Raw genomic sequence first — 27830 nt, 5'->3', positions numbered from 1 at the left:
CCATTTGTGGGAATCTCATATCCAATGTCTAGTCTGTTGTGCTATTTATGAAGACATTGTTAATTATGGATAATTTATTAATTTAAAATAAATTTATTCATAGGAATCCAATAGGTTCTTTAATAGAACTGTTAAGTCAAACTGAGTGTGACCCGTGAGGCCATATCGTGTCCTCAGCTGGCATTTCTCCCACTGCCTGGGTTTCAGAGCACGTTTCCTTCTTTTCACCGATCCAGGGGAATTTTGTAATCTTGGGTTATTCTTTCTGTTGTTTCCCTTCTCTCTCTTTGGTGTGTTTTTTTCATTTTACCTTTTAATTTTCTTTTAAAAAGTTTTTTCGTTAATAATTTTTAAATATAATTTTGTTTTCCACTTTAATTTTCTACCTTGCAAATAAGATGTGAATCAGTGTTAGCTCTGCCTTCCACTAACACCTGATAGCGCCCCGAGTAGGCGCTTCTGATGATTGCAGTGCAGGCAGGAAGGCGGGTTAGACGCGCAGCCCTTGGCTAAACTTTACAGCTTTGCCAAATGTTAGGGGAGGAAAAAAATGCCAGATGTGTTTCACATCATCCTCTGGAGGTTTCAGTTCACAAGAAAGGTGCAGCTGGGCGCTGCGCCCGCCCTGGGGTGCAGACTCCCAGCTTCAGGCCGAGCACGGACAGCTTTGGGGTTTCGGTTTCAGAATCTGCGCCACAGATGAAATTGCGAACAGCACTTTCAGTCATGCTGGATCCCACGTGGTTTGATGTGACAACGGCCGCGCGTTAGCACGGGAGGCACGTGGGAGATTTGTTTGCACTTTGGGGTGCGGCTTCTCAAGGGGGAGCAAAAAATGCTGACTTAAGTAGGAAATACTTTGGGTGGCGGGTGAAGGCTTGGATGAGTGTGTTCGAGTTTCATTTCTTTGAAATCTTTGCCACTGAGGTTCTTAGTCCGGCAGGGTCCCGAGTGACAATGTGCCTTCGCGGCCTTTTGGAAGGCGGCCGCGTCCCTCAGACGTCGCACCAGCTTCATTTGGTGAAACTGGTTTAAAACGACTCCTGAAATCGTGGCTTGCAGATGAAGTCCTGGCTTCTGAAGCTGCGTCGGCCGCCAGCCCCCACGTCGCGGCCCGGGAGCTGCAGCCGCTCACAGGTCGCCCTGGAGTGTCGGTGGAGCTCAGGTGCCAGGGCCGCGCCTCCGTCGGGAAATACCTTCCAGGTGGAGTTCAAGGCGCCGAGGCGCGCGCTGCAGCCCCCGCCCCGCGGGACGACCACGAAGGGCCGAGCCCCTCTTGGTTGTAATGAACTCGCAGACGTCCCTGCTTTTGCCCCAATGAATGTGAAAGAAGGTGTTTTTCAAATTTCGTCTCGACCAGACGCCGTGAAGTTGGTTCGCCGCCGCGTCACGCCCCGGCTGTCCGAGCGCCCGCACCGCACACAGCTCGGCCCCCCGCCGGGGACCCTCCCGAGCCCGCAACGGCCGCACACAGGGCAGCGGCCTCAGGATGTTTGCGGGAGCCACAGCCACAGCCCCTCCCCGGCCGCTCCTCCAGGGCTCGCCTCCCTTCAACCGCGCTTCTGACTGGGTCGTGGTTTGGGGAAGCCTCTGAATTTCACCATTTCCTGGTGGTGTAGTCGCTGTGCGGGCATTTGAGGTAGTTTCTCACGAGTATAATATTTGAATGTGGTGCTTTCTCTGGTCAGGATTGTTGAATTGTTAACGCTGAAACTGAAATTTAATTTCCAAATTTTTTGTACTTCACAATAAAAGTCCATCTAAAAGTTGGTGACTTGTGCCGTCCAGGGTCGCAGACGCTGTGGGTGCAGCAGCCCAGTGAGGGCGCGGGCGGCGGGGGCTGTCCTGGGGAGGCCCTCCCTGGCAGAATCCCAGGGAACCAGCGACTCCACAGGACTTTGAAAGCTGCTTCCTGGAAAAGTGTTGGACCTAAACCCAGAAAGCTCGCCCTCGGGGGTGAAGAGTCCAGAGTCCAGCCCAAGCTGTGGTCAGGAGTCGGACAGCGCCCCTGCCAGCCTCAGCGTCTGCCTCCAGCAGTGTCGGCCTCACTCTGCCCCTTCAGGAGCCGGGTAGGAATCCAGACTCACACCACCCAGCCGTGCGGCCAGGGCCAGTGTGGGAGGCCACTCCCTGATGCCCAGGGGCACGCCGGCCTGGGAAGCACCGTCCTGAACCAGTAGTCAGCGCCAGCCGAGGGTTGGGGGAACCCCAGCATGAGACCCACTGGCCCTCGGGCCGGCAGACAGTGGGGCTCCCCAAGCAGTTCACAGCCCCCCAGAGACTCAAGTCCACTTGGCTTGCACTGAGCGCTGTCAAGGCTCCCTGGGACCCCACACCAGCCTGGAGCCTGGGAGCATCGAACAAACTGCCCGGCCTGACGGCCCTGTGGCGTCCCTCGGGAGGCCTGATAACCAGAGTGCCGTGAGGTGGTCAGTAGGGGCAAGACCAGTTCCGCACGTGTGGGAGAGTCAGGCTCTTGGGGCTCACAGGCCCTGCTGAATTGGGGCGGGGGAGGGGGAGCAAAGGCCGGGCGCACAGGCCTTGCCAAGCCCTGGGGAGGCCGGGCGAGGACTTTGCTCGGGCGAGGGGGTGAATTAACCCTTATGCCGAGGTGGCACCTTGGGGGCGCCACTGCCCTTGGTGCGCGGACACCGAGCGGGCGGCTCCGCGGCCGGGCTCGGACACAAACGCCATCCCCCGCGCGGCCCGGGACCGGCGCCCTCGCGGCTCGGGGCCCCCGCGTGTCTGCTTCGGGCGCGCGGCCCTCCAGCAGGTGCCGTCTCGGGTCAGGGACAGGTGCTCCCCCGCGCGCCGAGTGTCCACTGCGGGCCGGCTCCGGGGCGCGCGGGCGGGGCGGGCGGGGCGGGCCGGGCGGGGCGCGCGGGAAGGGGCGGGCCGGGAGGGCCGGGAGGGCCGGGCGGGGCGGGCGGGGCGGGCCGGGCCGGGCGGGGCGGGCCGGGCGGGCCGGGCGGGCGGCGCCCACAGCGGGGCAAAGGTTCCGGCGGCTCCGATCGCGCGCCGGTGACCGGTGACCGCGCCGTCCCGGCGCCGGGGGCTTCTTCGCGGACGCAGAGCGGCACAAGGCGCAGGTCGGTACCGGGGCGCACTGGGGGCCGCGGGGCTGGGCCGGGGCCACCGGGAGGGCCGGGGTCCGCCCGCGGTCGCCGGCGCCGCGCCCCGATCACGCAGGGCCCCGCCCGAGGGCCCGGCGCAGTCACCGGCCAGGGGCGCGCCCCGGCGGCCGGGTCCCCGGGGCGCCTCTCGGGGACGCGGGACGCCGCTCCCCGTCCGCCGGGCGCGGGGCCGGGGCGGTCCGCTCGCCGGGGTCAGCCTCGCAACCTGGCTGCCCCGCCGCGGGGCGGGGGTCGGGGCTCTGGCCCTGCGCCCGGAGCCGCGGGGAGCGCCGCCCCCTCGGGCCCGCGTCCCCGCCCGGCCACGTGCGCCCCGCGCGCCGCCCCGCCCCCAGCCCCGGAGCCCCGCCCCGCCCGCGGGACCCCGGCCCGGAAGCCCCGCCCCTCCGCAGGCCCCGCCCTCTCCCGGCCCTCGCCCCGCCCCGCCCTCTCCCGGCCCTGGCCCGCGGCTGGCCTCGCCCTCGCCCCGCCCCGCCCCGCCCTCGCCCGGCCCCCGGCCCTGGCCCGCGGCTGGCCCCGCCCTCGCCCCGCCCCGCCCCGCCCTCGCCCGGCCCCCGGCCCTGGCCCGCGGCTGGCCCCGCCCTCGCCCCGCCCCGCCCCGCCCTCGCCCGGCCCCCGGCCCTGGCCCGCGGCTGGCCGGGCGGCGCGGGGGGGCGGCGCGGGGGGGCGGCGCGGGGGGGCGGCGGGCGCACCGGCGGGGCGGGCGGCGGGGCGGGCGGGCGCCGAGCGTGACGTGGGTCCCGCCCGCGGCCGCCGGGGCCCGGCTCGGCCCGCGCGGCTCCGGCCCGGCGCGCGCTCCCGCGGGGGCGGCGGCCGCCAGGTGAGGCTCGCGGCGGCGGGCGTTGGGCCGACGCGCGGCGGCGGCGGCGAGCGGGCTGGCGGCGGCCGGGCTGTCGGGCGCGCTGGCCCGGGCCGGGGCGCGGCGCGGCCCCGGCGCAGACACGGGCGGCCGCGCTCCCTGGGCCCGGGGCCCCCGCGGCGGCGGCGGGGGGGGCGGCCGCGCCGCTCGCGCCCGGGACGGGGCGCCGGCCGGGCGGGGGGCGCCGGCGGCCGCGGGGCCGCGGCCGGCCGAGCGGGGGGGCCCGGCGGCGGCCGCCTCGAGCGCGGGGGCGCGGGGGGAGCCGTCGCCGGCGCCGGTGCGGGGCCGCAGCGCGCCCCAGGCCGCCGTGCCCGTCCGGCCCCTGGCGCTGCCCCGGGCGCGCGGCGAGCCGCCCCCCGACGCCCCGGGGCCCGAGCCCGCGGCGGGGGGCGCCGAGCCGCCGCCGCCGCCGCCCAAGGAGAACCCCTGGACCAGGGGGCCGCCCCGGGCCCCGTCCGCCGCCGGGCCGGGGCCGCCGCCCGCGCCGGACGCCCCGGAGGCAGGTGGGTGCCGGCGCCCCCCGCCCCACGCGCCCGCCCCGCGCCCCCCGCGCGCACGGCGGCGGCGCTGGGCCCCGCGACGAGGGGCGCCCGGGTGAGGAGCCGCCGCCTTCAAGTTTCTGGTCAAGTTCAGGGAAGCGGCGGGGACGCCCCAGCCTCCTGTCGCCCGCCGAGGCCGCGGGGAGTCCATGGGCTTCCCGCGCCCGACGCTGTCCTGACGGGAGCGCCGGCCTCGCGCCCGCGGCTTCCCCCGCGGAGAGGGGTGGGCGGGAGGCCCCGCCGGAGGCGCGTGTCTGCTGGCCGGCCTCGGCCTCTCCTCCGAGGAGCCCGGCGCGCTCCTCCCGCTATTCTTGAGGGTTTTGACACTTGGAGGAAAACGCCTAAAACTGCCGGGATCTGCCCGCGCCCTCCCCGCTGCAGAGAGTGTTGGTTTTCTGCCATTGCACAGCAAAGGAAAAGCTCCGTAAATTTAGCAAACCTAAAGCAGCCCCGGGGGTCTCGCGAACGGCTGTCGCCTCCCCGCCGCAGACACAGCCAGGGGACGGACACAGCCAGGGGACGGACACAGCCAGGGGACGGACGCAGCCAGGGGACAGACGCAGCCAGGGGACGGACACAGCCAGGGGACGGACGCCCCAGGGGACGCGCCAGGCCAGCTCGCAGCGAGCCTGTGGGCGTGGGGGCCTCACGGCTTTCCCGGTGAGACTCAGCGTTTTCATGGGAAACACCGTGTGGAGCAGCCGGTGTCGCCGGGCGTCCTCCCTGCCGGCCGGGTACAACGACGCGGTGCTGAGGCTGGGGTGGTTCCCGGGAACCGCAGTTTTCCTGACACCCCTGCGGCTGCTCCCTCTGTCCCTGGGGAGCTGCCCCCCAGCATCTGCCGCAGTCGCTTTACCTGGTAACGTAGATGAGGGCGCAGGAAGGCCCCGGGCTGAGGACTGGCCAGCGCCCCTTGGAATCTGCCCAGGCTCTGAGGCTCACGGGGCGGGATTGAGTGTGTCCACACGTCAGCTCCCAGCACCTGCGCCCCTCGCCCTGGGCCCGGCTTCCTCCTTCCTCCCAGAGCAGCACACCAGGCCAGAGCCCCCGGGGGCCCGCACAGGCTCAGAGGAGGGGCGCAGAGCTCCCTTCCCGCAGGGGCCCCGGATTCCTCCTGCAGACCGAGAACTCTCGTGAGGGGAAGTGGACACTGCTACCTGGAGCGACAGGCTCACACCTGGGTCCTGCCCGCCCTGGCCCCTGGCCCTGGGAGGTACAGGGACGCCAGCCCCAGCCTGGCCGGACGCTGCTCACTAGGGACGGAAATCCCGCGGGGCTGCGGGCTGAGCCGCCAGGACTGCTCTGCCCAGCAGGGGCTGCCCGCAGGGGGCTGCGGTCTGAATTCAGGCAGGGGCCCAGGGGGATGTCCCCATGGCCCAGCCTTATTTATTTTGGCACCATTACTAAAAGCACAGCCTGGGGCTGATTTACGCCTTCCTCAGGAAGCCACCTTAACCTCCGCTTTGCCGTGGCTGGGAAGCCGGGGCCACCGCCTCCTGGGTGTTCCCTGACCCTCCAGAAACCTCCAGCGGGCGACATGGCCACCTTCATGTTTAAGTGAGTTACAGACACGAGAGCTCAGTGGGCTCTCCCTGTAGAAGCCCAGCTCTGGGTGTCCCCCGAGAGAGGAGCTGGGAGGGTCGCCAAAAACCACAGCGCCCCTCAGACGTACACACGAGCTTCCAGGACAAGAGTTTCGGGCACAGTCCCCGCCGCCCTCTGCTGCTCATGCTGCTCACGTGCAGTGTCGCCTGAGCCCTTTTAGTTGAAAGTCCTTTTAAAATGCGTTGCGAAGTGGCCCACAGGCTGCCGCTGCACGGCCCTGGGCGGTCGTGGGTGTTTACTCCTGCCTGGTGCGCCCCCCCCTCCTGCCCCCCTTCTCCCCCCTCCTGCCCCCCTGCTCCCCCCTCCTGCCCTCCGACCTTCCTGCCCCCCGCCCGTCTTTCTCAGGTAGATGTGAGCGGTGGGGTTGCTAGTTCGGCGTCTGTTCCTTGGCCCACCTGACCCTCCTGGCCCGCAGCACAGACGACGGCTCTGGGGTGCGGGGTGAAGCGGGCTCCTCGCACGCCCGCCGGCGCGCCCTCTCCCTCGCGCGGCGGGCCATGTGACTATAGACACTGTCAGTGCATTTCCTTCATTTAAAGTTTGCTAAAAATTGTGGCCTTGAAATGAAAGTGAGCAACGGCGCCTTCTTCCCGGGCAACTGTGCTTTCCGCGGCCGGGCCTTGTCCGGAGGGCGGGCGCGCAGGCAGCATTTCTCTCCCTGGCGTGGAGCGGGGGCGAAGGTGCGCCCCGGCAGGCTCCATCTCGGGACCCCGCGCTCCAAGTGCAGCGGTGGGTGGTCTCCCCATCTCTCCCCGTGGAGAGTTGCCTTTTCTAGATGCCCAGAGGGGCCGTGGTGGCTCTCAGAGCTGCGGGGCGCCGGTGGCCGCGGCTCAGACCTGGCCGCTTCTTAGGGCCCGTCTGCTGGAATACACCTCCGTCCCGTCCAGCCTCTCCCCGCCCCCGGGCTCGGCTGATGGCGGGCAGGGTCGCCTCCCGCCATGTCAGGGAGGGATGGGAACGCGACCGTCTCCCTCCTTCGCTTGCCGGCCTGAGTCCTGCGTGCGGCCCCCCCACCGGCCCCGTGCCCCGGGCGGCTGTGCCAGGCCGCGCCCGCTCGTGCGTCCAGGCGTCTGTTTAAATGTGGCGTGAGCAGAGCTGCGGGAACATCTTTATCGGGACACCGTCTTGCCGCGTCTTGGCCCCACGTGACTTCCCAGAGCACCGCCCGGCATCGCCTGTTGGGTCCAGACTTCCCGGAGACTGTCGCTTCGCCCCCTTCCCGCCTGGAGGCGCGCGGCCGTCTGGGCTGCCACGCGTCTTCTCTGCCAGCCGGGCGGGTGGCAAGTGTTTCGCTGTCGGTCGCTCTATGAGGGGTTTCGCCGGGAAGCAGCCGTTCCCGGAAGCCCGTCCCTGGACCGTGACCGGCGCGGGCCGCTGTCCGTGCTGCACAGGGCACACGCCAGCAGGCGCCACTGCGGCCAGCGCCGGCCTGCAGAGGCCAGAGGCCAGACGTCAGCCCCCAGGGCCTTTCCCGAGGAGGAACGGGAGGAGAGACTGAAACTGAGACCACAATCCAAAATTTTGGAGGCCAGAAGAACTGACTGAAATGCAAGGCCTCTCCTTGTCTAGCCGCAAGGGAGCCCAGGCCCATTCTCCCTCCAGCTTCTTTCTTTCTTTCTTTCTTTTTTTTTTTTTAATAGAGGCATGTTTTATTATTTTTTATTTGTTTGTTTGTTTTTTGTTTATACAAGCACTGGGTACAGTCAGAAGCGCGGGAGGGTGAGAGAATTCACCAGAGCCAGAGCAGGGAGCAGAGCAGGCAGAAGGACCGAAGGACACTGCTGAGGGGAGCAGCGGGCGGCAGGAGGGGTCTGCGCGCCATGCGGGACCCTCCTCTGGTGGCCGGGGAGCAGCCGGGGATCGAACCGGCGCCGCAGAGGCTGCGGGCAGCTTCGCAACCCAGCGCTCAACCGCTGCGCCACCGGGGAGGCCCATCCCTCCAGCTTCTTAACCCGCCTTCAGTGGGAGGCTGTGACCCCTGTCTGGGTGACCCCTGTCTGGGTAGGGTGCGGGGCCATGTCGACTGGAATCAGCCGGTTATTCGCTCTGTCTGTTCAACTATTTTTCCTAGCCTGTAACTGACTGACTTGCGTCACTGGGGACGGAAGTTAGGTCTGTTTTTATCTATAGATTTCGCCTTCATTTCGCTGGTGTCAGTGTCTGCTTGGTCTGTGATGAAGCCACGCGGCCCTTGTCCGTGGGGTCTGCCCCTTTCAGCTTCCCGGGCCACACGGTGCCAGAGGCTGTGTTTCAGGGCGGCAGGCGGTGGTCCCCCAACTCGGCATTGTTGGGGCATGGTCCACCTTGTCGGGGGCAAGCCCCGGGTGCTGCACAGCGGTGTGACACCCTGGTGTTTGCGGCACTCGGGCAGGCCGCGGGCCTTCCTGGCAGGCAGGCTCTGTCATTCCTGCTCCAGTTTTGTGGGTCCTACTGGCCCGTATTTTTCTCTGTGGCATCTCCCTTTTCTCAGGGGGTGCCGCCCCCTCCTCCTTGGCAAGTGCGTTGCCTTGCTCAGCCCTGCTTTGGGGTGCCGCGCAGGCCTGCTTCTCGGGGTCAGGCCTCGCTGCTCATGGTGTCTCTGCAGACTCAGACCCCCACCGAGTTCCCTCTGCTTCGTGACCGCCGCCCGGTCATGTTTGGCTGGCAATGCCCACTTGGTCTTCTCACCGAGGCTGAGACCTGCCCATGTCCTCCTGGGCCTCCAGGCACCCCTTCCCGCGGGCACTCAGGCCGCGGGGACTCGGGCCACTGACAGTCCGTGCCTCCCGCAGGCCCCGGGGCGTCTCGTGGCCTGGCTCAGGGGCAGACTAGCACGGCCGGCTGCCAGACATGTTTGTTTTCAAGGACACGTGGCTCGAGGCCCGCTGGTCATTTTCTGGACGCTCGCTGGTGAGCGTGTAGCTGTGCGGGCCGGGGCCCCCACAAGGCAGCGCCCCCTCACACCGAAGCAGGCTGCCGCCTGGCTCCTTCACACCCCTGCTCGGGGAAGGGCTGGTGTCTCGGTGCCTGTCCGAGCGTGGCTCTCCCACACGGTGATGCGGCCTCTGGAGAGCAGCGCAGCTGGACTGGAGCTGCTCTCTGGTGAGGAACTGGGGGCCCTGAGTGCAGGTTTTGTTGGGAGTGAAGATGCCGGACTGGTGAATCTCGTGGGATCGCTCTTTTGTTAAAGGCATTGGATGCAGTGGTTGTAAAAACTGTTCTCTGTGTTTTTTTTAGAACTCAGTTCCCCCAAAATTATAAAAGCAGGAAAACTCAAGACAAAGAAATCCAACAAGGTATGTCTTCACATATTTTTTCTTTTAAAGATTTATTTATTCATTTATGTATGCAAGCACTGGGTACAGTCAGAAGCGCGGGAGGGTGAGAGAATTCACCAGAGCCAGAGCGGGGAGCAGAGCAGGCAGAAGGACCGAAGTACACTGCTGAGGGGAGCAGCGGGCGGCAGGAGGGGTCTGTGCGCCATGTGGGACCCTCCTCCGGTGGCCGGGGAGCAGCCGGGGATCGAACCGGCGCTGCAGAGGCCGCGGGCAGCTTCGCAGCCCAGCGCTCAACCGCTGCGCCACCGGGGAGGCCCATGTCTTCGCATATTTTTACCATCTCCTCCTCGATGATCGTGTATTTTCCCCCAGCCATGCCATTGATGTAGGCTTCAGCCTAAGCTGTCACACCGCGAGCTTTGCCCAGGCCCTCATGTGTGCCCGTGACCCTGTGCTTACCCACGGAGTCGTTAGAGACCCTAGAAGTTCGGTCATCAGCCCAGATCATTCCCATGTCGGTGTTCTGTTAGTAGAAACTGCATTAATTTGGCAAATACCTGCATGTAATTAGATGTAGGTATTTTTAAAAATTGCTTTCCCTTTAGAAAATATTGTTTCTATTTAAAACTTCTGATTCGCAGACCTAACACGCATTCATTGCTTCGTAGGCCAGCGACTTCAGCGACATGGCGAGCTGGCCCACGCCGGGGGAATTAGCAAGCACTGGAGTGAGTGTTGTTTCAAGGCTTTTTTTCATGGAAGGAAAATGTTCCCTTTCAACACGCAGCATTTATTCTCCTCCAAGCTGTGTTAGTGAGGACAGACCCTAGATAGCTGAGCCACCCCTGGGAGCCGGCCCTCGCCCGTCACAGTGCCCCGGCTGGTGGGAGGCCAGTTGGCTGGGTGCCCCTGCCCGGCCCCTGCCCGGTCCCTGCCTGGCCCCTGCAGCCAAGGTGGCTGACTTCTTCTCTTTCCCTTTGCACGCTAAAGGACAGGCGTTTAGGGAGGGACAAGGGAAAGGAGGCATCTGCATGGTCACAGGTGGGCGGGAGGCGGCCAGGGAGGGTGGCTGCTGACCGAGGCCCAGCTTATGTTCAGGGTCCATGTGTACCTTTCATTCACGCCCTCTCGGTGGGCTCAGGTGTATCCTGTGTTACACATGCACGCCCATGGGTGGGGTTTTGACTTAGCTGTCAAAGGGGCAGAGGAAGCGCCAGAGGGGCTCTGGTGGGCCGGGGACCGGGGGTGGGGTTGCTCTGGGCCCAGCCCACGGACTGTGCCAGGCTCTGTGGCCTGCGTGGCGCCTGCAGTGAGCGCCCGCAGGTGGCATCTGCTTATCCGCTGAGTTGATGTAAAAACGACATAGTAAACTACCCAGTTCGCACAATTAGATATTTTGACCTAGACACCCACAGTCAAGACTTGACTCTGCCCACTCCCCCAAGTTTCCTCGCCCCAGCTGGGTTCTCCCCACCTGGTTGCCCCATTGTCCAGGCAGCCGCTGCATCCAGTTTACTGTCAGGTGAGCCCAAGGCCACTTAGGGCCGACTTGCGCCTGCCGGGAGCCTGGGGTGAGTGGTCACGCAGCGCACCCCCCAGCTGCCGGGAGGCTCCACCTTGCGTCTGCAGTGCTGCCCACCCCCTGCCCTGGGCACCCTGGTGTGGGTTGCAGATGTGGGCAGTTGGAAAGCAGGCCGGGTGTCTGGCTCTGCGCTCAGGCTGCAGCGGCCGTGCTCCTCCCTGCTCGGGCACCCGGGCTGCGCAGCACATGGCAGCTGCTCCTTTGGGCCATTAGGGAGCTACCAGCGTCCCGTCCACACCTCCCTGCCCCGGCCTGTGCTCTCCGGGCTGTGGCGGCCTGGTGGGGTGTGGTATGTGCGGTGTGGGGTGCAGTAACTGCGAGTTTAATTTATGCTTCTCTGACTAATGACATCAGGTGTCTTTTCAAATGCATGTGCTGTCGGTCCACCCTTCGCAATGTGTGTTTACTACAAACCCTTTTTTTTTAAAGGTTTATTCATTTATGCATCCAAGAGCTGGGGTGCAGGTCAGAGGTGGGAGGTGAGAGGATTCACCAGAGACAGAGTGGGGAGCAGAACAGGTGGATTCACTGGAATGCACTGCTGAGGGGAGCAGCGGGGAGACAAGAGAGGTCTGCCGCGCCATGTGGGTCAGCTCCCTGGCCGGGGATGGACTCGTGCTGCAGAAGCTGTGGACAGCTTCACAGTGCTGAGACTTCACCCCTGCCAGGGCGGCCCCACTACAAGTCCATTTTTTACTTTTTTTTTTTCAACTATGCTGGCATCCTGGTACAGTTAACAAGGGAGTTGGCATGAACCAAGCCCAGAATGCCAACCAGCTATAGGCTGCTGTTCTCCCAGCAGTGTAACACTTGCCTAGGTACAAGGCAACCTAGGCAGCTGCCTACAGCTGGGGACAAGTCCATTTTTTAAAAATTGAGTTTGTTTCCGTGTCACCACGTGTGGAGCATCCACACTCTGCCCGCGCGGCGAGTCCTCGGCTGCCTGCGGGCGTCTCCCGGTCTGTGACCAGCTCTCCTCAACGTGTCTTTTGAACAGCCACTTTTCAACTTCAGTAGTGGTTTGTTTTGGGGGATTCGGGCCGGGTGGGGTGTATCACCCCCGCTCAGCGGGTCTGGTGGTGAAATGGCCGTGCAAACCACTTCACTCGGATACCCCTTTGCAGAGTCAGAGCGTCGGCAGCCAAGGACACAGGAAGCCCCAGGGCCGGAAGGAGCGAGAAGACAAGCCCGAGAAGAGAGGCAGCGGTGAGAGCAAGGAGAGCCGGGGGGCCAAGGCCGGCGAGGACGGCAGCGAGGACGAGGCGCAGGCCAGCGCGCAGCGGAAGCGGGGTCAGTGCCCACCCCTCGCTTCATCTGGAAACAGTGGACACGGCGTGACCAGGGAGCTGGCGCGTGAGACGACAGGGCCACCCTTACGGAGTCCCGTCACCCCGCACCCAGCACCGCTGCCCGCGGGCTCCGCGCTCCCTCGCACCTCCGGGCCTCCAAAAGCCCACCCAGGCCTGGCATCGGCGCCGACGTTCGAGGAGCAACACGTTTCACGCGCACGTCACCCCGCGGAGCCGCAGGGGACCCGATGTCCTCGGGCGCTGGCCGTCCCCGCAGGCTGGCTGTCCTTCGCCTACGACTCCGTTTTTGTTTTCGTTACACATGCGTATCGGGGCGAAGGCTGGCGTGTCCCCTGGGGGCCTGAGAGCAGCTGTGGGTCGGCCCAAGGCCCCAGCTTCAGTCTGTGAAAGTCAGACCCTTTCGGGGTGTATTCAGGCCCTTTGGGGGGGGCGTAGTCAGGCCCTTTGAGGGCCTAGTCAGACCCTTTGGGGGGGTGTAGTCAGGCCCTTTGGGGGCGTAGTCAGGCCCTTTGGGGGCGTAGTCACTTTGGCAAGCTCTGTGAGACGCAGGTAGACAGGACTGTCCTGACTTGGGGAATGTCGCTCCTTCTGGCCAGTGCCCCAGGCTGGTACGTCTCCCTGGGTACTGACCCGAGGATGGCAGGGCCCCCCCCTTTTCCTTTGGTGTCGGAAGCGGTCTCTGTCCAGCAAAATGAGGCTGTGTCTGAAGAGGAAAACCATTCGGGGCCCTCGGCAGCCACCCCTCGGGGCAGGTGAGCGTGTCCTGCCTGGCCGGGCTGGGCCCACGCGCTCAGTGACCATCTGTCTCCGCAGCCACCAAGCACCGCTGGGTCCCGCTGCACCTGGATGACGTGCGCCCCGACAGCCAGGACCGGCCAGGCCCCCGCGCCAGCTCCCGCTGCCAGCCCGACGCCAGCAGGCCCCCCGCCAGCAGCCGCCGTGCGGACCCACGGAGTAAGCTGCCCCTCCACTCCGACCACCGGTCTGTGCCGAGAGCAGGGGTCCCCACAAGTCCTCGGCTCCAGTTGCTCCGCGTGGTCCCGCTGGGTCCCCTGGGTTCCTGCTGGGTTGTCCCTGTAGCTCCCCTAGGGGTGGCCTCCCTCACTCCCCCTTTCTGGGGCTGCCTCCTCCAGGGCTATGTGGGGTATGTGCAGGGCATGGGGTGTGTAGGGGTGTGAGGGGGTATGTGGGGTTGTGAGGGGCTGTGTGGGGTGTGAGAGGGTGTAGGGGGGTGTGGAGGTGGGGGGGGTGTGGGGTGTGAGGAGCTGTGGGGTGTGAGGGGGTGTGTGGGGTGTGGTGGTGTGGGGTGTGGGAGGGTGTGAGGGGGTGTAGGGGTGTTTGAGGTGTGAGGGAGTGTGTGGGGTGTAAGGGGGTGTGGTGTGTGAGGGGGTGTGAGGGGGTGGGGGTGTGTGTGGGGGTGTGAGGGGTGTGTGGTGGTGTGGGGTGTGAGGGGGTGTAGGGGTGTTTGAGGTGTGAGGGAGTGTGTGGGGTGTAAGGGGGTGTGGTGTGTGAGGGGGTGTGAGGGGGTGGGGGTGTGTGTGGGGGTGTGAGGGGTGTGTGGTGGTGTGGGGTGTGAGGGGATGTAGGGGTGTTTGAGGTGTGAGGGAGTGTGTGGGGTGTAAGGGGGTGTGGTGTGTGAGGGGGTGTGAGGGGGTGGGGGTGTGTGTGGGGGTGTGAGGGGTGTGTGGTGGTGTGGGGTGTGAGGGGATGTAGGGGTGTTTGAGGTGTGAGGGGTGTGTGGGGTGTAAGGGGGTGTGGTGTGTGAGGGGGTGTGAGGGGGTGTGTGTGGTATGAGGATGTGTGTGGTGTGAGGGGAAGAGCTGTGCGGCCAGCTGCCCGCCTCCCCCAGGCACTTTGTCTGGGTGCGGGGGGCCACCTGCGGGGGTGGGGAGTGACGTGGGCGCCCCGACCGAGCGCGGGTCCCCTGAGGGGCCGCCCACCAGCTGAAGTCCAGGCAAGCGCTGCGTTTCCTCAGTCGTCCGCGGCGCGACGTTAGCGCTGTGGGATCTGCCCGCAGCCCAGGCCTCCCTTTCCGGCGCTGACCCACCCGGAGGCCGCGTCCACCCGCGGGCGCGCGCCCGCGCCTGGGGGCTCCCGGGGCCACGCGGGTGGGCATCGCCATCGGGGCTCGGCCCGTGGACGCGCCTGGCCCGCGGCCCCCCGCGCCGCAGCCCCCGGCCGGCTCGGCCCCGCACGGCCTGGCGCGGCGCCCTCCCTGCGGGGCTCCGGCCCGCCAGTCCCTCCGCCGCGGCCCCGGGTGCGCCTGCGGCCCAGGGGCGTCGTTGGCCCAGCAGGGCCCGGGCCGAGCGGGTGGCGGGGCTGAGGCGGGGACCCCCACGGCCGAGTCTCGTGGCGTTCGTGACTAAGCGGCGGGTCTGGGGTGACACCCGAGGAGGCTCGGGCCGCATGGACAGGGAAGACGCTCATGGGGTGTCGGGGGTGGGGGCCCCACGGGGCTGGTCTCCGGGGCGGGGCCCGCGCGCGCGCACGGTGGGGGTGCAAGGGGGTGCAGGCCGGGCGTGTCCGCGTCCTTGCGCGTGGGCCGTGGGGGCCCGTGTCCTCCCGGCTGCGGCGGGAACGCGCTCTCGGGGCCCCGCCTGCTCCCCGGCGCCCGCCTCGGCCGGGCGCCCGCGGGGTCGTGCGCGCCTGAGGTGGGGCGCCCCTGGCGGGCGGGCGGGCGCGCGGGCGGGTTGTCCGCAGTCGCGCGCCGGGTGCGTGAGGAGATCTTCGCTTTTGAAAGGTTGGAGGCGCGACCGGGAAAAGAGAGACGACCGGGACGAAGTGTCCAGCGTGCGGAGCGAGGGCGGCGCCGTCCGGGGCTCCTTCCGAGGCCGCGGCCGGGGCCGGGGCAGAGGCCGGGGCCGAGGCGCCCCGCGAGGTACGCACGGCCCGGCCCGGGGGCGCCCGCCCCCCGCCCCCCCACCCCAGGGCGCCGGGCACCCAGGCTCCTCCCGCCCGCAGGCCCCGCGGACTTCCCCGGCGAGCGCGCCGGCCAGCCCTTCCCCGCCGAGCCGCCCCCCGGCCTGACCTACTACTACGACGACGGCTCGGGCGCGCAGCTGTACCCCGTGGGCGAGGCGCTGCTCAAGGACTACATCCGGCGCCAGATGTGAGCGGGGGCGGGGGTGTCCGCGGGGCGCAGGGGCGCCTCGAGGGCGCGGCGCGAGGGGCGCGGAGGAGCTGGCCGGGTGCGACTCTTCTGGCCCCGGTGTCCCTCTTGCCTGTTTCCCCGAGGGAGGCGCTGGCCGGTTGGCTCGTGCCCTCTCCCTGCTTTCCTGGGGGGACGCGGCAGGGCCCCGAGGCCAAGGGCGGGGCTCCTCGCGGGTGTGTCCCCGGCCGAGGGCCCGGGAGGGCGCCCAGCACTGCGCTGGGAGCGAGGCCTGTCGCCCGGCGGGCGCCGCTGTCCTCGGCTCCGGCGGCGCGTCCCTGCAGGGGGTCCGCCCGGCCAGGGCTGGCGCGCGGCGGTGGGCGGCGGCGGCCTGACGCCCGTCTCCCGGCAGCGAGTACTACTTCAGCGTGGAGAACCTGGAGCGGGACTTCTTCCTGCGCCGCAAGATGGACGCGCAGGGCTTCCTGCCCATCTCCCTGATCGCCGGCTTCCACCGCGTGCAGGCGCTCACCACCAACCTGGGCCTCATCTCCGAGGTGAGCCGGCCCAAGGCCCGCGTCCGGGCTGCAGCTCGGGGTCGCTCCCCCCGGGCCCGCGCACCCTCCCCCGGGCTTTTCCACGACCGCCATTAAGTTAGAACCCCGGGCCAGGCGCTGAAAGACAGCACGGAGGTGGAGATCGTGGACGAGAGGATGAGAAAAAAGATCGACCCGGAAAAGTGGCCCATCCCCGGCCCCCCTGCGCGGCGCGCGCCCCAGACCGACCTCTCGCAGCTGATCGACTGCCCGGAGTTCGTCCCGGGCCAGGCCTGCGCCCCAGGTAACGCCCTCCCGCGGCCGCGCCCCACGCCTGCCCCTGGCGAGGCCCGAGAGGGGCTGGAGGACGGCCCAGCGGCCGGGCGTCCCGCAGAGCCGGAGCCGGAGCAAGGGCTGTGGCGGCCCGGCCTCCTCCCGACCTGGCCCCGGCGCCTGCCGCGGAGAGAGTCGGCGGGCCGAGCGCGAGCCGGGGCCTCCCTGGCTGGAGAAGAGGCGGCTCCCGCCTGCCCCGGAGCCAGGGCTCTCTCGGGAAGACTTTGTCAAAACTCGGTGGTACTTAGAGTTTCTGAGAATTGCTTTCAATGTTAAGATTTTTTTCCCGGAGCATTTTTGAGGCATTCCCTCTTGGGAAACCCGTGTGCTTACGCTCTCTTCAGTCAGGGTGATGATCTGCTGATGCTCTTGGACGGGACAAGCGGAGGAGTAGTGACTCTGACATGTCATGACCACAGAGGGACGGCCGGAGCCGCGCAGAGGGACGTGACGGCCCTGCCCTGCCCGGGCATCCGCCCGGCTCCCCGGAGGAGGCCGCGGAGACCACCGAGGTGCCGCCGAGACAGCGTCCGTGCGTCCCCAGAGCCGCCCGCCACGGGGATGCGGCCCTTCTTCACGTGGGAGTGTTAATCGTTCTGGAAAAGCCGCAAGATTCTGTCTGTCCCTTTCAGACTCATGGGCTGTGTCCAGGGCAATACTGCCCACGCGAGGGTCAGGCCCTGGACACCAGGCCTCAGCCCCACAGTGCAGCGCCGGGGCCCTGGGGCTGGTTAATGTGGACACCACGGGACAAGGCGTCTTAGGCAGGACAAGAGCATTTTTTCCTTCACTCTTGAAGATGTATTTTTGATACACCCGTGGAAGAGGCCCGCCCCCGGCCGGCCCGGCCCTCGCCTCCACGCCGGGCAGGCGCCTTAAACGTTGAAGCAACACTTTTCAGTTTTTTAAGGACATGTAGTCTGTTTATTTAAGTTAGATTAATTTATTATGCAACCTTGGGGTCTAGGTTGAGAGTTGAGACCTGGCACCAGGCACGCCACGCTGCCCCAGGGAGCTCAGGCGGCCAGCCACGTTGGCGGCGCGTCCAGTTGCCCTTTATGCATTATTAATAAAATTACAAGAGCGAAATCACAGTGTCTTGTGCATTCTTGTGTTTTGACACGCACAGCACAGCATCTGAGACAGACCATGTATTTCTAATATCATCCAAGGTTTCAGGTTCTTTCCAGTACATGTCCTCGTCAGAGGCCACCCCAGGGGGCACTCTGGGCACTGCCTGCACAGCCGCCCCAGGCACACCCGTGGTCCGGCCCTCTGGTGAGCAAGCCCAGCCACCTGCGCCGAGGGGCAGCCTGTGCCAGGAAGTACAGGGGAGCAGGACGGGGAGCAGCTGCACGTGCGAGTCAGGGTGGAGAACGTGGGACTCAGACTAGACGACCTTCCCTTTCTGAAACATGACCCGAGGTGCTTTCCTTAAGGGCGTCCCAGCTTCCCTCTCCCTGTGGGGCTGATGTCTGAGCGGAGGGCATGAGGCAGCAGGAGAGAGGGGGTGTAGGAGACAGGACGCTTGTCTTGGCAACAGGCCCTCCCAGTCCTGTGGGCCTGGGGCTGTGTCACCAATAGGGCGTGGAGGTGCCGGCCATCGTGGCTTCTTGGTTATGGCTCCTCAGGGCTGCGTAGGGGAAGCTCGGGCGTCCTGGGGACACCTGGTCTGCAGAAAAGTTCTCAAATGTGCCACGCACAGACCATATCATGCTCCTAAAGCACCTGCAAGTTTCCAGAGCTGTGGCTCAGGGTAAAGAGGTCACCTGGACAGAGTAGAATTGTGGGGTATGTGTGTGTGGTGTGTGTGTGTGATGCTTTTCTCTCTAGAAAGGACAATTTTCAATCAATAAAAGCAGTGGAGATAGGTCTCTTTATGGTCTCACAAATTAGAACCTCAGAACATACCTACTTGTTTTTTTCTGTAAGTTTAGTGTGAAGCCAAGTTCTATTCAAACTCATTTGAACATGGGAGACCTTCAAGTTTAGTCCGAAGTCTTTTCACTGGAAGAGAACGCAGACACGGGAACTCTCACAAAGCCTACGTCGGGTTTAACACCAAGGCGAGCACCCTTTAAAAATCTTAGATTCAAGGACTAGCCTAGATTTTCTTTTTCACCCCAATTTTTCAGTGATTTAAAGGCATTTGATTTCTCGTGTGAATACAGCCTGAGGCTTGTATAGAATAAACTTCGTGTCTAAACATTCAATTTCCATGCTGAAAGGGCGGGTGCTGAGTCCCGGCTGCGCCACCGGCTGCTGGGAGCTGCCTGCCTTGCTCAGCAGGGTAGGTGCCGGCGGCGCCGGGAGCCGGGCCCTGCAGCTGGGGCATCGGCCCCGCCTGTGCTTCCCGCCCTGCGGTGGGTGAGCGGGCGCAGGAGGCTGTGCGAGCGGAATCATGTCAATACTTAGGGAACAGGGATGTTTTGCTATATCCCGGCGCACCAACAAAGAGCGGCCATTTAGCACGCCCCAGTGCCGGGAGCCTCTGGCGGGCCCCGTGAGGTGTAGCCCCCCCAGGAGACTGCGTCCCGGAGAGCCAAGGCGCTGGGCCCTGCGGCCTCCCTGCCCGGGAGAAGCCATGGGCCGCCTGCAGGCGCCGGACGTGCAGGGCCCTGACCCGCGGGGACGCTGCGCCTGCCCCGGGCGGACAGGAGGTGGTGCTCGAGGGCCGCCTCGGCGGGGCCGCGCGGGGCCGGGGCCGGAGGGAACAGCGCCTGTCCAGCTCCACGGTGTAGTTTCCGGAGCACTTCCCCAGGCGGCCCACACCGGCTGTAACTGAAACCCTCTTGACTTTTGGAAAAATGTCACGGAGGCGGCCTGGGTTGTGAGCAGCGCGGCGCCCGCGGGCTGAAGCGCGCAGAGAAGCGGGTCTGTCGGACGCGTCACCCAGGGCCTGTGTTCAGGGGCTCCTGTCCTGCTCGCCTTGGGGGCCCCGCGGTGTCCGGAGACCCCCAGGCGAGAGCCAGGGCAGCGCGGGCGGCCCCCTCAGCATAGCCTCCCCGTCGGCTGCGCCGGCCCCGGACAGCGCGTGCAGCCTGGTGAGGTCAGGAGTCCGGGTGGCGGGTGGGGGCTGGGTCCTGCCAGGCCAGAGGCAGGCGCTGACCTGCAGACTGGGCTCCCGGGGGCGGCGGGCGTCCTGGCCTTGTCGGCCGTCAACCTGTGGGTCGGTGACGCCTGTGATGTTTTTTTTTGTGGGCTTCACCCGAGAACGTCTTACAACTTCAGGTTTGGGAAACGAGGAAGGGGGGCCATCAAGCCGTCGTGAGAAAGTAAAGAAGGAGTGTGCTTCGTGAGGAAGGCCGTGACTGGCTGTGCAACTGACTTAAACTTTTAGAGCCTGCTCCAAATGCTCCAAGAACGGGCAGCCCCTGAGCCAAAGGACACCGAGACCTGCTGCCCCCCAGCCGGCTGCCCCGCCACGTGGACACAGGAGCCCGGAGGGAGGCGACAAAGAGGTGAGCCCATGCCCGCCTGGGCCTCAGGTCCGCGGGGTGCGGGGACCGGGTGTCCAAGCGGCCCTCGGCTGCCCCACGCTCTCTCCCGTGGGCCTGCAGCTGCCTCCTGGGGTCGGTGCTGCCTGGGGTCAGCTGCGGCCAGCAAGTCCCACTGCCGAGCGTCTATTCCTGGCATTGAAAGCGCCGTGTTGTTGGGTGACTCGGGTTCTGGAAGTGCTGCCGAACTTGAGTCCTTTTTGGAACAGAGTTATCAGTGCAAACACGGGCAGGTTAAAATCGCACCCTCCCTCCCCCTCGCCCCTGCCACATTCCTTGCCATGTTCAGTATCTTTTGCACAATAATGTAAATACCCTCAACATTGCAAAGCTTCACCTTTCAAGATGGTTAAGATGAAGTTTACCGGGTATTTTTTTTACCTAAATTAAAAATAAAGATGATACAAGAAAAACCAGCTATTCACCAAATATAAAAATGTAACCCAAAAACTTGTGCGTATATCCAGACGGAATAGACCTAAAAAGTAGACGTGGAGACAAAAAGCTTTGCAATCGCTAAAGAGTGAGGAAATCCACAGAAGAGCCCGCCTTAAGATTTTACATATCCAGTGTTCAAATGCACGGAGCAAAAATCTCCAGAGCAAACCAGTCAGAGGAAGCAGCTTTATTTACCCCCCAAATACACAAGGAGCGTCACACACGACGGCAAGGGGCTCGCTCAGACCAGCCGTGCAGGACGCGGCCCTCGTGCAGTCTCTCACCCCCGTGGGTCACAGCAGGCGGCAAAGCAGTGACCGCCGGGGAACGCCACTAGCGGAGTAAGTTGATGTGTGATAGAGAAAGTTCTGAACATTTGAAAGCAAAGATCTAGTTCAAGTAACTCACCCGTCAAACACGGCGGGGCCCCAAGCCGGCGTGGGGGTGACTGAACTTGAGGTGCAGCCGAGGAGCTGGGGAAACGGGCTCGACGGGCCTGACTGGCAATCCCGGGGTGTCGTCACCGCGGGCATCTGTGTCCCCAGCCCAGAGGCTGCGCGCACGGCTGTGGGCGCTCGGGTCTGGACCAGCCTCCTGGGGCTCACCCGGAGCGCCCCATCGTGGGGAGCCCACCCGGAGGGCTGTCGTGGGGCTCACCGGGAGCTGCTCTGGCTGAGGTGTGGCAGGGGTGCTCCTCCCCAGGGCAGGCGCGGGGGAGCCGCGTGGGGTGAGCAGCGTGAGCAGGGCTGTGGCGGAAGGTGGGCGCGGTGGAGTGGGGGTGGCACAGAAGCAGAAGTGCGCGCTGGCCACGGTTTGGGGCTCCAGGGTGGAGGGGAGCACAGCAGGTGACACCACCCAAGCAAACCCCAGACGTGTCCCGGAAGGCCAGTGGCCGCAGCGGGGAGGACAGCAGGCGCCTGCGATGAGCCCTGACGTCCCATGGCTGGCTCCTGCCGCTGCCCCAGGGAGCGAGGGCCGGGCCGTGGGCCCCAACGGGGCCGCTGCGGGGCATGGCCACGGCCTCCGGGCCAGAACCGGCCTCCTCCGGCTGGGTGGGTGGCAGCGTCCGGTGCGGCAGCAGGACGCGGTGCTGGGGCTGTCGTCCAGGCGTCAGGCCCGCGGAGGCCTTGCTTGTGATGCCTGTGCCGTGCACAGCACACCTGGGCTCTGTGACTTCGCGTGATTTCACAATGTGTCAGCGCAGGGCAGGCGCGGCGGCCAGGCCCCTGGCAGGGAGGGCCTGCTGCTAGCGGCCACCGCGATGCCCGCCTGCCCCTTCTGCAGTGCCCAGGAGAGAGGAGAGCAGGCCCCGGCACAGCACCCCCTCCAGAGTGTCATGTGGGTCGGGCCATGGACGCCAGAGGCCGGGGGCCACCGGCACCCTCTGTGAGGTACAGTGGGCGCCGCGCCGCCGGGAGCTGCGGTGGAGCAGACGTGTTCAGAGGATCTCTCCCCCCCACCCCAGGCTTCACGCGGGCTGGGAAGGAAGGGGGTCTATGGGGGAGACCCGGAGACGTGGCCGCTGCGCCCGGCCAGGCCGTCCGGGGCAGAGCAGTGAGTGTGTTCTTGCACCTGTCTTGCACACTCATCTCGCACACCTGTCGCGCTCGAGGCTCTCAGGGACTTGCAGCCCCTTTCCCTGAGTGTTAGCGTCTCCTGGGCGGTGCGCCCGCAGACGGCAGGGCGCGGGGAGATGTCTGGCGGATGTGTGTGTCGTAAGGCTCACGTCTCCTCCCGGCACGTCTTTGGTCATCAAAGATAAAACGACTTGGTGGTTTTTCCCGGTGATGCGCCTCCCCCCCAACCCAAGCGAGGGGGATGCAGCATCAGACACCAGGGGCGCAGCGACTCGGGGAGCCCAGGGCCTAGGGGGCCCCCCCCACCAAACTTGCCACCTTTCCTCCTCTGCAGCAGCAGCACCTCCCCCACCGAGGGCGCCCCTCCTCCGGGCGGTGCTGGGCGCACCCCGCACCCACTCCCCAGGCCCCAGCACCCCTCCCACGAGCTCCTCAAGGAGAACGGCTTCACCCAGCAGGTCTACCACAAGTACCGCTGCAGGTGCCTGAGCGGTAAGGCCCAGCCCAGGGCGGGGGGCCTCCAACGGTGCTTCCCTCGAGGGGCTCCCCCTCCACCCCCTCCCCTCCCCTCCCCTCCTGTCCCCTCCTCGCCCTGCCCCCATGCGCCTGTTTATTCACTCCTGGCTTAGCCTGTAGGTTGCCAGGGACAGTGCAGGTGGCTTTAAGGGCTCCGGAAGGAATGTCTGCGAGGGGAGGGGTGACCCCTCGGGGCCCCTGGACTGCGAGGCACCCAGAGACACCAGCCCACAGAGCCCCCGCGGAGCGCCCCAGCCCGCCCCACCCAGCACGGACACTCAGCCTCGCGCCCACCAGGGGCCGTCCTGGGGGGGCCGCCCCCAGGGGTCACGGGGTTCCAGCCTTAGGCTGCCGGGAATGTCCGCGGCTCTAGAGAGCGCCTGGCCTGCGCCCACGTCCTGTGATGTCCGCGTTTTCCAGAGAGAAGACGCCTCGGGGTCGGCCAGTCCCCGGAGATGAACACCCTCTTCCGGTTCTGGTCCTTCTTCCTCAGAGACCACTTCAACAAGAAGATGTACCAGGAGTTTAGACAACTCGCCTGCGAAGACGCGAAAGAAAATTACAGGTCGGTCCCTCGCGCGGTCGCGTGTCTGGAGGGAGATTTCAAGCGCTCAGGCGCGGCGGAGCGGGCGTCCTGCCTCCTGGGGGCCGGGGCGCGGGAGCCAGGCCAGGCCTTTGTCCGCTCAGCGCTCCTGCCCCCGCCCCGCACCCCCTGCAGCCCCCCAGCCCCCGCCCCAGCCCGCAGCAGGGGCCAGGCCCGGCCCGCTCGCACCTCGGAGTCCTCGCGATGGCACCGGGCGGCTCCGCTTCTGCCCCCAGGTACGGCCTGGAGTGTCTGTTCAGGTTTTATAGCTACGGGCTGGAAAAAAAATTCAGACAAGACATTTTCAAGGATTTCCAAGAAGAGACCAAGAAGGACTATGAATCTGGTAAGAGAGAAACAAAGCCCCCCGCGACGGGCCTGCTCTGCTTGGAGCGAGCCGGGCTGCGGCGCTGGGGCGGGGGGCGGTGGCGGCCGCGGGGTTCCCGCGCCCCTGAGCCGGCACCCAAGGGCTCCGGCCGTGTCCGGGAGCTGCGGCCGGTGCCCGCGTGACCTGACCTTGCCGGCCGGGAGGGCACTCGCCCGGGGTCGCAGGGGCTCCGCGAGCTCAGCGCCCCTGACCCGAGCCCCGAGGCTGCCTGGGCGCTGAGCGGCTGCGGTGCCCACGACCCTGCCCAGCCGAGGGCCAGGAGCGTCCCCTGGACACGCAGGGCCGCGGGGCCGCGAACCTGTTTGGGAAGTGCCGCGTCTTCCAGGGCGGCTGTACGGGCTGGAGAAGTTCTGGGCCTACCTGAAGTACTCCCGGTCTGGGGCGCACGGCGTGGACCCCGAGCTGCAGCGCTACCTGGGCGGCTTCCAGAGGCTGGAGGACTTCCGCGGCCATGTGAGTCCCAGCCCCGCCCCGCGGCGCTCTCAGCCGCCGTGACTAACTTGGAATGTGCCAATTTTATTTTGTAGCTTTCCATTTTGAAAATGTCACTTTCCAGGTTTTTTTTTTTTTTTTTTAAAGATTTATTTATTTATGCGTGCAAGAGCCGGAGCACAGGCCAGAGATGCGGGGTGGGGGGCGGGGGGCAGAGGAGAGGACCCACCAGAGACAGAGCGGGGAGCAGAACAGGCAGAAGGACTGAAATCCACTGCTGAGGGGGGCAGCGGGGAGACAGGAGAGGTCTGCCGCGCCCTGTGGGTCAGCTCCCTGGCTGGGGATGGAACTCGTGCTGCAGAGGCTGCCGACAGCTTCCTAGTGCGGTGCTGAACCCCTTGCGCCACGAGGGAGGCCCCAACTTTCCAGTTTGAAACCAGACTAAAGGCAGCGCAGAGCAGTGCAGAGACCCCCAGCCCTGTCCCCAGCAGGGCCAGCGACCTCCCCACCGCTCACTCCTTTCTCAGCCCCTGTCTGAGTTTGTTTCCTCTCTGCGGCCTTCAGTCGGCAGCTCTGGCGACACCGCGTGCAGCGGGAGCCGGGGCCTGGAGTGGCGCGGGCAGGGCGTCTGTGGTCTTCAGCGGCAGGAGACCCGGTTGGACGGTCAGATTTCCAGGGAGAGGCAGCGCCAGGGAACGGGATCCTAACAGAAAAGCAGCAGGAGGTGGCCGGCTCTGCCCAGACACCCAGCCTCGGGTCAGCGGCTTGATGCCCAGGACCGCGTGGCAGAGGGGCCCTGGCAAGGGGCTGAGCCGGCCATGGACCTGTCCTGCCCTCCCTGCCCTGCGAGGGCGCAGCCGAGAGGCTGAGAGTCGGGCCTCGGCTTCCAGATGCAGCGGGGGTCGGAGGGGACGTCATGTTCGTCCCTGCTCTCCAAACCCAAGCCCCGGTCTGCTGGGGAGCAGCTCCGGCCTCGGCCCTCACGACTGGGAAGGCCAGCGGTGGACGGTGGGGTGCGGGCCTGCAGCGTCCAAGGGTCCCAGGGCCTTTCTGTTGAATGTATTTAAGGTCACACCCCCTGCCCCCCAAGATCCAGGGCTCCCGCCGCGGAGTGTCTGGCTTCCCGGTGTCTGGTGCCCCCTTCAAGAGAGCGGGCCGGCTCGGGGCACGGCAGCTGGCGGAGGGGAGTGAAGAGGGGGAAGCTCAGAAAGGCGTTCTGGGGGCGGGGACCCCAGCCTCCTGCCGTGCCCTGTCATGCCTCTGCAGCCCTAATACCCAGGGGGAGCTGAGCACACAGGTGGGGCGACCGGAGGGGCAGCCTGGCAGGGGACAGTCCTGCTCCCCTGCCTGGGAACCTGCACTTCGCTCTTGGGGGGGGGAGTGTGTCCTCACACTGTCTCTTGTGCCCGCAGCCCCCTGTAAGCGAGGGATTGGGACGAAAAAGACATTTAACCACTTCGGGTGAGGAGCGTCCCCAGCGACCCCCGTCAGATGCCTCTGCGATGCCACCCGCCCCTGCCCGGCCCTCACCTGCCTCGACCTCACCTGCCTTGAGCTCCCCTGCCTTGCCCTCCCCTGCCCCGCCCGGGAACGCAGCGGCCCTCTGCCCGCCCGCCCGGTGCTGCCTCGGGCTCAGCCAGCGGTGACCGCGGGAGGAGCCCAGCGAGGCCGGGGCCCGGGGAGCCCAGCCCCCAGCAGCGCGCGCCTGGGCAGGCGCCTCCGACGTGCCCTCGGGATAAGGGATAAAGGATAAATCAGACAGAGGAGAGAGGAAGACAAGTGCTGGCATTTTTTCAAGCAAGATAACTTCTAGAAATGTTTTCCCAATTTCATAAACAGGACAGCTCTGGTGGCTTTTCTAGAAACCCTCTCGTCACGCGTCTGGTCTCGGCGCGTCTCCCCCGAAGCCGTTGCTGACGGCGGGCTCTGGAGAGGCCCACGGAGCCGCCTGCGGTGCCGCCGCCGTGCGGGCAGATGCCGCAGCTACCTGTCCGCCCGGAGCCGCGCTGGGCCGCCCTGGGCTCGCTGCCCGCTCCCCGCCCCGGAGCGGCCCCAGGGACACTGGTCTTCCCCCGGCGAGCGAGGCAGCTGCCGCGGCGGCCCAGTCTCCGCCCTCGGTGCGGGCTCTGCTGCTGGCCGTGCTCACCGCGGGTGCCCGTCCTCCTGGGACGCTGGCCGCCAACCGACCACGGGCCTGCGGGCGGGTGGGTCCCCGGCAGGGAGGCCGCCGCTCATTGCAAAGGCAGAGTTTTTCCTTTTTCTTCTTTCGGTTCTGTTTTCCTGCTCACGCTTTCAGCAGTTGGAGCAAGTTGATTTCTCACTTCTAGTGCGGTGGACGCAAATGATCGTTTCGGTTTTTGTGGGAATTTAAAACATCAAGCCCTTATTCCAATTTATTATTATTATTTTTGGGGGGGACCCTCGCTGGCGGCCGTGGAACGAACCGGCGCTGCAGAGGCTGCGGGCAGCCCAGCGCTCAACCGCTGCGCCACCAGGGGAGGCCCCCAAATTATTTTTATTTGTGCTCAGCATACAGTTGAAAAGCCGGAATAGTCAGGTTCTGCTCACAGAGCCCCGTTATATTTGGAATGAAGTTTTGGTTATAAAGTCCAATCGTTTTCATTTAGGACATGAACTGGCAGAAGTAGCTGGTTCAATACACCAGATTAGCTGGCATTTGCTTTTTGATGTCTTGTTCTTATAGAATGACACACTGAAATGCATGTGATCTTCTTTGGTTAATGGATTATTATTTATTAATAGGTAGAGAGGTTTTTGTTGGGTTATTTCCCATGCACAAGTGATAATCGGCAAGTTCATAATGTAATATTCGGGGGGTCATTTGGACGCTTTAAGAAATACTCACATTTGCATATTCAGAAAATTTATTGACAGAGTCTGGAAAGCAAAACCGCCACTGGATTAGGAAAACACTTTTAAATGTTTTCTGAACCGGGTATGGAGTAGCTCTGGCTTTTCAGTGAAAAATTTCCGCGCATGCTGATTATCGTGTGGTCTCCTGCAATGGTCCGAGAGTTTTTTCTCAGCATCCTTTCTGTCTGAACACGTACACCTGAACCCTGCATTTACCCTAGCACTAGCTGCTCAGCTGAGTGTGCAAGTGTAAATTTGATTGGCAAACTATATATATATATATTTTTTAAGATTTATTTATTTACACATACAAGAACTGGGGTGCAGGCCAGAGGTGCAGGGAAGGGGGTGAGAGGATCCGCCAGAGACAGAGCGGGGAACAGGCAGATTGACCGAAGTACACTGCTGAGGGGAGCAGCGGGGAGACAGGAGGGGTCTGCTGCATCATATGGGTCAGCTCCCTGGCCGGGGATGGCCGCTGCAGAGGCTGCGGACAGCTTCAGAGGTTGTGTCCTAACTCCTTGTGCCACCAGGGAGGCCCCAAATTATATATTTTATAGGAAACTACAGTATCAAGAGTTTTGTGATGTGTAATTAATTGGTAACCTTAACTCTGTTATTGTTATTCTTATTTTTACCAAACACTGCTTGTGGTACCAAACACAGTGCACCGGGAAGCCCGGAGAAGCACAAAAAAGAGACAAAGTACATTTTTAAAAAAGAGCAGACACCAGCCCGGCTGCCCCACCTGCCCGCCCCATTGGCTTGTGCGGGCCGGGCCGGACTGGGCTGGGCCTCAGCAGCCGCCAGGTCTGGGCTCTGGCTCTGACCCGACGGCCAAGGGCGGTGATTCCGGTGCCCCCTGCAAGCTTGGGGCCAAGGAAAGTCCTGCAGGCCGAGGGCCCGGCAGGGCTGCCTCCCCCAGGGGCCGCCCAGGCCTCCACTTCGCGGCGGAGGCGTGGGCTCTTAGACCCCCATCTCCTCTCCCCTGCACCCCGGCCAGCCTCCCCGGTGTGGACCTGCCCATCAGCCGAGGGAAGGCGCCCACCCTGGGCAGGGGGACCTGCCCCCGCCTGGGAGCACATCCCGGCCCTTTCGGTCCCAAGAACCACACGTGGAAGAAGGCAAAGCCCCCGCCCGGGGCACCTGCGCCCTGACCACCACCCTCACTCTCGCCGCGTGTGACCAGGAGCCGGTCTGGTGCGCAGTCGGCGGGTCTGGGCTTGCCTGTGTCGGAAGCGAGTGTCGCTTAACTAGTAACACTTGCGTGTTCAACAACCGCTGA

General features: G+C 65.0%; 1 protein-coding gene across 1 annotated transcript; it reads left to right on the top strand.

Annotated features, from left to right (window-relative positions):
• Nucleotides 1-726: 726 nt before the first annotated feature.
• On the top strand, nucleotides 727-27830 carry LARP1B (La ribonucleoprotein 1B; the record flags this gene model as incomplete). The annotated part of the gene is made up of 19 exons (XM_084245608.1): nucleotides 727-766; nucleotides 1063-1203; nucleotides 3957-4493; nucleotides 9351-9409; nucleotides 10060-10119; nucleotides 12098-12263; nucleotides 13097-13237; nucleotides 15024-15161; nucleotides 15245-15392; nucleotides 15784-15928; nucleotides 16043-16211; nucleotides 21141-21354; nucleotides 22087-22244; nucleotides 22689-22833; nucleotides 23088-23197; nucleotides 23565-23692; nucleotides 25084-25188; nucleotides 25579-25875; nucleotides 27549-27830. The coding sequence occupies 19 exons, from the start codon at nucleotides 727-729 to the stop codon at nucleotides 27828-27830; spliced, it is 3183 nt and encodes a 1060-aa protein (XP_084101734.1).

Source organism: Talpa europaea (assembly GCF_964194135.1).
Source record: "Talpa europaea genome assembly, chromosome: 10".
In the NCBI taxonomy this organism is placed as follows: domain Eukaryota; kingdom Metazoa; phylum Chordata; class Mammalia; order Eulipotyphla; family Talpidae; genus Talpa; species Talpa europaea.
This window is presented reverse-complemented; position numbering and strand designations above follow the sequence as displayed.